This window comes from Dioscorea cayenensis, chromosome 17 (genome assembly GCF_009730915.1).
Source record: "Dioscorea cayenensis subsp. rotundata cultivar TDr96_F1 chromosome 17, TDr96_F1_v2_PseudoChromosome.rev07_lg8_w22 25.fasta, whole genome shotgun sequence".
NCBI classification, from domain to species: Eukaryota; Viridiplantae; Streptophyta; class Magnoliopsida; order Dioscoreales; family Dioscoreaceae; genus Dioscorea; species Dioscorea cayenensis.
In genome coordinates, this window is record NC_052487.1 from 19,526,512 (window position 1) to 19,534,267 (window position 7,756).

General features: G+C 28.1%; 1 protein-coding gene across 1 annotated transcript; it reads right to left on the reverse strand.

Annotated features, from left to right (window-relative positions):
• Nucleotides 1-5,077: 5,077 nt before the first annotated feature.
• Nucleotides 5,078-6,971, reverse strand: LOC120281225 (NAC domain-containing protein 75-like). The gene is made up of 6 exons (XM_039288102.1): nucleotides 6,622-6,971; nucleotides 6,317-6,500; nucleotides 5,646-6,016; nucleotides 5,433-5,567; nucleotides 5,261-5,347; nucleotides 5,078-5,169 (listed from the first exon to the last, which is right to left on the reverse strand). The coding sequence occupies exons 1-6, from the start codon at nucleotides 6,739-6,741 to the stop codon at nucleotides 5,083-5,085; spliced, it is 984 nt and encodes a 327-aa protein (XP_039144036.1). The 5' UTR covers nucleotides 6,742-6,971; the 3' UTR covers nucleotides 5,078-5,082.
• Between the last annotated feature and the right edge of the window lie 785 nt (nucleotides 6,972-7,756).

Below are 7,756 nucleotides of genomic sequence, written 5' to 3' on the forward strand. Positions count from 1 at the left end.
ACCTTGGCCCCACTTCCTAAAGTAGTTTATTTTGTTTTTTTATGTTTATTTCTTGTCTTTTTGGTCAGTTTTTTTATGTTTATCTCCTGTCTTTTGAGTTTTGCGTCAATGTGCATGGTCATTTTCAATTTCCATTGGAATGTTACTTTGTTGTCTATTAATTGTCACTGTTCTTTTTACTTTTTACCATATCTTTATTTTTGTTATTTTTCTTGCTTTTAATAAATATGGTATATTCATTTTTATATATAAAAAAATTGTATGATCATATATTGAGAATATAGCTTGCATTGATAAACATAAATATCCCTTGTTTTGTAAGTGTTTGTTTTTTTAGCAATTTATTAGATATTGTTTGGTCTCAATTTCATAATATTTGTTTCAAAGAACCAGCTGAAAGTTTGAATTTTGGATTGTAAATTTTCTAAGTTTAAAACAATTAATTTTTTAATTTTTTAATTTTTTAAAATTATACAATCAATTTCGTGGTGTTTGGATATATGCAACAATAGATAATTATGATTTATATAATTAGTCTTAGCAACGACATTGAGAGTAAGTAAAAAGAAAAAAAATATATTGAGAGTTTTTAAATTATTATTTGTTATTTGGATCTAGACTAAGAGTAAAGAAATTTTAAAAAAAATTATAATAAAGATTAAAATATTTGGTCACATTCTACAACATATACATGAAATGAATCAAATATTTGAGTTTGTTTTGTCAGGGGTTCTCGCCACTGTAATAGTTAGAAAATTTCAGCCAAAATTACTGTTTACAATACGGTAACAATCTCTGTAGCGCTATTGTTGTTCATATCTACTCACTACGAGAAAGTTACAATTTAAAAACAGAATATTAGAAACGGAATTTATTCTGTTTGAATTTCTGAAATGCAGTTAACAACGGAATAACAATCGTTTTAAATATGATTTTAATAACAACGACTTACAAAGCGAGAATTTAAAAAAATATGATTTATTAAACATTTTTAAAAATAATCCGTTTCAATCCGTTTTTAATAGAAAAGGATTGAAACGGATTTAAAAAAATTAATATATTATTTAAATATCATTAAATATTAAAAAGCATATCAGTTTCTAATCCGTTCTACATTAGAAAGGACTGAAACAGTTTAAAATAATATATTATTTAAATAGTCATTAAATATAAAATATCCGTTTCTAATCCGTTTCTATTGAAAAGAGACTAAAAGGATTTAAAAATAATATATTATTTAAATAGTATTAAATATTAAAAATATCAGTTTAATAGCTTTCTAATAAAAGGGATTGAAACATTTAAAATTAATATATTATTTAAATATCATTAAATATAAAATATCCGTTTCTAATCACGTTTCTATTAGAAGAGACTGAAAACGGATTTAAAAATAATATATTATTTAAATATTATTAAATATTAAAAATATCCGATTTTAAAAGCCGTTTAATAAAAAGGGACTGAAATGGATTTAAAAATTAATATATTATTTAAATATCATTAAATATTAAAAATATCAGTTTCTAATCCGTTTACGTTAGAAAGGGACTAGAAACAGATTTAAAAATAATATATTATTTAAAATATTATTATATATTAAAAATATCCGTTTCGAAACGGTTTAAAATCATATTATTTAACTGATTATTAAAATATAGTTTTAATTTAAAACGGATTATTAAATATTATTTTAATATTATTAAATATTAAAAATATCCGTTGCTAATCCAGTTTATTAGAGGGACTAAAAGCGATTTAAAAAATAATATATTATTGCTTGCTATTAATGTCATATATCATCTCAAATAATTAATACTTGTTCCATGAAATTATTTATATCAAAGTATTGGAATCCGTTTCTATTTTTGTAACTTAGAATGGATTAGCAACACATCTTATTCTGTTTTAATTTTTCAAAAATTAGAAATATAATGTTTTCCGTTTCCAATCAGTTTCTAAATTTAGAAACGGAATATTTTTCAGTTTCTAAATTCCGTTTCTGATCCGTTGCTAATTCACTTTAGGAACGGATTAGAAACGGAAATTACTGTTTCTAAATAGTAATTTTCTTGTAGTGACTATTACATATACAAGCCCATATATACTTGGATCTGAAATAAATATTGAAAAAATAAAAAAATAATAATAATATTAATTAGAGTATTTTATCACATTCTGCAATATACATGTGAAACATTAACAATTTGGGTTTGATTTATATATGGTTCGTGTTTTAACAGAATTATTTTAACTATGAACGGTACCCATCTCAGTGAAAATGAGGTCCTAAGTGAAATTTTAACAAATGTTTTTTACTTTTATATATAAAATCAAAATGAAGCATTATCTTTCTTTTTAATTATGACAAAAATATAGAGATCTCTACTCAGATCAGCGCTCTACTCACTTTTTCTTCAGCGCAGTCTGCTATCGTTCTGCTGATCGAGATCCAGATGTAGCAGGAGTGAGTCCACACCTATCTCTGCCCGGCTAGGGCAGGGCTGATGATCCAGAGACGGTGTTTTTCGATGCTGTCAGCCTTCTTTTTGGGCTTTTCCTCGCTTTCTACGTGACGTTGTTGTTTTGTTGTACTTTAGCTGTTTCTCACCTCCCTACTGGTGAGAATCGGTGTCATCTGCTTTTCTTTTCATTTCGATACGAGTTGTGGTTTTATCCACATTTTTCAATATAGAGATAAAAAACATGTTTTAAGTTATTCTCCCGCTAAGCGATTCCTCCTGCAACTTCTTTACCGGACCAGAATCTAGAGATGAGAAACTCTAACATGGCTAACATTTATCTTTGGACTGTGTGAGCATCCAACATGTTCCATAAAGACAAAAGTGAGATATATATTAGCAATACACACTTTTGTGAAGGCACTGATAGCTTAGTAGCATTCGGTACCCTACGCTGCCTAAGATAAGTACCAAATTTAATTCTTCATTAGTACAAGATAAAAGTATGTGTCAGCTCAATACTTGCAACATGCCTGTTAAATTGGGTAACTCAATTCCTATATAGACAAAAATAAATAAATAAATAAAATAAAATAAAATTTACAATTTTAAAAAAAATTTACAAATAAGACATTCCATTTCTATATGTCTATTATATATATATATATATATATATAGAGAGAGAGAGAGAGAGAGAATCATTCCTCTCTGGACGTACATAGATAAAATTTCTATGGACACCTATTGATAAACAATATTTACTATAATAATATATACAGTTATTACTGTTTATCAATGTACACAGTTGGATCGTGATCCAACGGCTGGTAATTAGATGTTCATAGATTTTTTTTATTTATGAATTTTTATAGAAAATGTATTGTACTATGTATATATATATATATATATATATATATATAAAGAGTTGGCTAGTACAGGAAGGATCTTCTTTAATTTATTGGTATAAAGAGGCCAACCACAAGGGGTAGTACTAGTACTTCAAGATTCTTCTAATTAAGCATATGTATATTATTATTGGATGATGAGTGAAGAACTCCTTTTTACTTAAGTTGCCGTTCATTTAAATAAGATGGCAATTTATTGGGCTTAATTAATTGAGAAGCTTATATAAATCTTTGTAAGCTCACTTCGAATAACTTAACATTGAATGTTACTCAGACCATCTATATATATGTATATATGATTTATTTACATAAAATGAAATATTTTTTTTTATTGCAAAAATAAACAGATATATATATATATATAATATAGAGAAAATCTAAGAAGAAGGAGAAGTAGTGCACTTTCGTAAATATCTATCTTTTTAAATCACTTCTCACATCTTTCAAAACAAAATAATAATAAATAAAGCAAAAAAATATTTTCTAATTTTAAATTTTAGTAAAACTTTTTATATACATCATAATGTAATTTCATATTTTATTTTCATATATATATATATATATATATATTAAAAGATATCTTTAATTAACTGAAATTACATTGTCAGTTTTATTAAATATCTGATGGACCATTAGTATAAATACGCGACATGTTAGTCTTTATGTTAGTGTGGGATATAATATACTATTTTTATCAAACATTTTAGGTATCAATTGTGTGTACATGCTAGTTTTTATTTGATTGGTAACATAAATAGGTATTCAGATTTATATTATATATATAAAGAGACTTAAATTTATATCTTAGTTATCTAAAATTTATTTGATGGATCATTTGTATAAACACACATACGCCAATATGATCATATATAGACTCATTTTTTTTTTTTGTATTAATATATATATACCAAACATTTGATTGGCCATTAATTATTATAAATACATATGCTATTGTTTTAGTTAGTTTTTCAACATAGAAAAACATGAACATATATATATATATATATATATATATAACATAACGCTTATTTATTATCTTCATCAAACAATATGATTATATAAAAGGAATACAACAATTTTATTAGGAATGCAACAAAGGCACGAGAGTGTTAGTTTAGCCACTCAAAAGAAAAAGCAACCCAAATGTCTTCTTTATTCCTTAGTTGTAATAATTAAGAAACTTCATTGAATGACCACATTTTCAAGCTCTTTCATGCAACGTCCGAAGACATGGAAAAGATGGTGCAAATCTCTCTCTCTCTCTCTCTCTCTCTCTCTACTCAACAATATTTGATTTACACCTGTAAATTAATCACTTTCTTATAAATAATCAACTTTAAATAAGAGGACCACAACTAAAACAAATAGATAAATTAACTGCAATCTTCATGAACCTTCAAAACTTTCACTTTAATCCAACAAAAACAGATACAAAATAAATAAATAAAAGTGAAACACTCCCCACCTTTCATTCTATCAACAAAATGGGAAGAATTAATTAATCAATCAACATGAAGATATTGAACTGCAGAAAACAAAAAAAAGAAACAATGCATTGTATTTATTGCAGCTAAGTCTAGTAACAAACATCATCTGATTCATCTTTCCTTTCCTTTTCTTTTTCTTTACAGTTAGTTTTAGAGGCCCATGGTTCCTCCTCCTATTTGAACAAAAATTATTTCTGTCAGTTTTCAAAGGTTTGCTCCTTCCTACTGCTATCCATGGTGATCAGGATTGTCAGGTAACCAATAAGATGAGTACTTTAACCATTCTGTTTCCTGAGATTGTTGCATTGATGATTCCTGCAACACCATATATATGCATGCATGCAATCAGAGAAATTATAGAAATTTAGCAAAGTAAAAAAAACCACAAGTATATATTAATACTTACTCCTTTATTTTCAGTTGAAGTGCAACCCATAATCACATCCTCTAAACCAGAACCAGACCTTTCTATCATTCTCTGATGTTGCTGTTGCTGTTATTCACATAAAAACCAGAAAAGGTATAACAAAAGAAGATGCTCACTTATGTTATGATAGAAGCATATAAAAGTTCCCTACCTGAAATGACATTCTAAAAGGATCGTCGAGAACAATCGATGTCTGATGTGAAGTGGGAATTGGGAGGAATGACAGTCGAGATTGGATTACTCGGTCGGCTAACATGAAATGCTGCTTCCGTTGTTGTTCTTCAACCTATAAAAATTTATATCATCGTATTTACCAAATTAACTGATGTGGGACTATTAAAAGCATTAGAAATTGATAGTATACCTCATCGAAGACTAAATTATCGGTCTTCAAATGACATTGCCTGGGTTGAGTTTGATAAAAAATCTTAGAAACAACAAGCTCTCCTTCCTTCTCCTCTTCAAGTTCACCTAAATGATACTGATGCATCACCCAATTAGTCTTCTCAGGTTTTCTATGTTTCCCAAAGTTTGTATACAAAACCAGAATCTTTTTACAGCCTTTCTGTTTTCCATTCACCATTACTGGCCTTGTTTTGCCAGTTTTATGCCATCTTGTTTCACCCTTCTGAAGATCACATTCATTCTGAATTTTCCTCCTTTTTCTTGTTCCTGTTGTGTATGCTTTTGATGGCCTATGAAAGAAGTGTTTGCTAAGACCATCTCTTGTAACCCCTTAAAAAAAAATATAATAATAAAAAAGAAAGAAAAAAAAAATAATTAGGTCTGATATTCTTGTCAGATGTAACAAACAACCTTAGAGCAAACCTCTGAACAATCTTTTCCATGATTATGTCTTGCATGTATTTCAAGAAAACTTGTGATTTTGCTTTCTAGGGAACATCAAGACAGACTCACTGCATCTTCTTTACATATTAACTCTTTTCTTTTTTCCCCCAATTAATTTAAAAAATAACTAAAATAATAAAAAAAAATAAAGAAACAAAGAAAGAAAGAAAAAAGGAAAGGGTTTACCAGGAAGTTTCTCAGGGTGGGTATAACAAATCCCATCTTCTCCTTCAATTGTAGGTATGAATTCATCAATCAAAGGATGAGACTTTGTTGCAGTGTCTTCTGATAAAACTTTGGATTCCAAATGTTCTATCAACTCTTGATCTGTTGGATCAAATTTAACTCCTGCTGGTAGACCAACCCAGTTCTACATTTTTTGATTTTTCTCAATCTTTTCAGTTCAAATGTTTTCAAATCAAGAAACACATGAAATGATAAAATGAAATTTTAATAATATATAAGTTATAAAGAAAAAAAAAAAAACATACCGGTTTTCGATCTAGTTTGTGACCACAACTAGGGCACTGCATGGATCCACATATTTGGTGTTCTTCAAGCTTTGCATCTATGAGATCTGCAGTGCTTACTGATGCTTTTCTATTCATCATGGTTGAGTAGTGTAAGAGCTAGGATTGAAAAGCTTATAAGTGATGATGTAGATTTCCATTAGCCATGAAACAACAACAACAACAACAAGTATAATAACAAGCATGTATAGATTGAGAAAGGTGAGAAGGATGAGGAGGAGGAGTGAGAAGGATGAGGAGGAGGAGAAGGAGAAAGAAGAGAGAAGAAGCTAAGGTGGTGAAGAGCTATAAACCCTGGAATTCTTGATTTTAACTTTAACTGAAGGCCATGAGAAAAAGGAAAAGGTGCACAAAACCCTCTCTTTCTCTCTCCAAGGTCTATTTGGTGGTATCTATGTCTAGAGAGGGAAAGCTAGAGAGAGACTGTGGGTGTCTTTGGTGTAATTTTTAATTTTTTTTTAAATTAAAAAAAAATTTAGGGTTGGGGACAAGAAAGCAAAAGGAAGAAACGGCCCTGCACAGCTGTTATACTGTATACTAAAAAGAGAAAGAGTGCTCAAACTAAATACCATTTAAAGAAAAGAATCATTTATCTGTCTTCATTATAAATGCATAAACATATATATATTTATTATTTATATTTGTATATTGGGTTTTTAAAAGAATTCTTTTTATATTCTTATAAACACCGAGAATTTTGCTATTATAATCTTTTTTTTGGTTGATGAGCAAAATGTTAAATTAATAATTTTGATATAATTATTAAAGTTTAAGAAAAATTAATTCCCGATCTATATCCTAAAATAACTTTAGCAATATTGCCCCAAAAATAAAAGTTGGAATTTTATTTTTCTATCAAGTGAAATGGTTGAGGGCTTGTTCATCTTTATTAAAAAAATTTAAAAATACCAAAAGATTTTTAATCCAGCAATACTGGCCCACTGTGAAAATGTAATGTAGGATTTTTAAATATTTTGAATTCAAGTCTTATTTGACGTGTATGATAATCGATCTACCTTCATTATAGTCCACATCATTATATGAGGTGCCAGATGGATGGACGATCAATATCCTATTTCGTATGCATGGCTATAAC

What these genes read in the sequence shown, in the direction of transcription:
- LOC120281225 (XM_039288102.1), bottom strand. Translation starts at nt 6,741, where the DNA reads ATGATGAATAGAAAAGCATCAGTAAGCACTGCAGATCTCATAGATGCA. An exon ending in ACAAACTAGATCGAAAACCG is followed by an intron (nt 6,501 to 6,621) that starts GTATGTTTTTTT and finishes CAAAAAATGTAG; the next exon opens with AACTGGGTTGGTCTACCAGC. An exon ending in CTTTTAGAATGTCATTTCAG is followed by an intron (nt 5,348 to 5,432) that starts GTAGGGAACTTT and finishes TGTGAATAACAG; the next exon opens with CAACAGCAACATCAGAGAAT.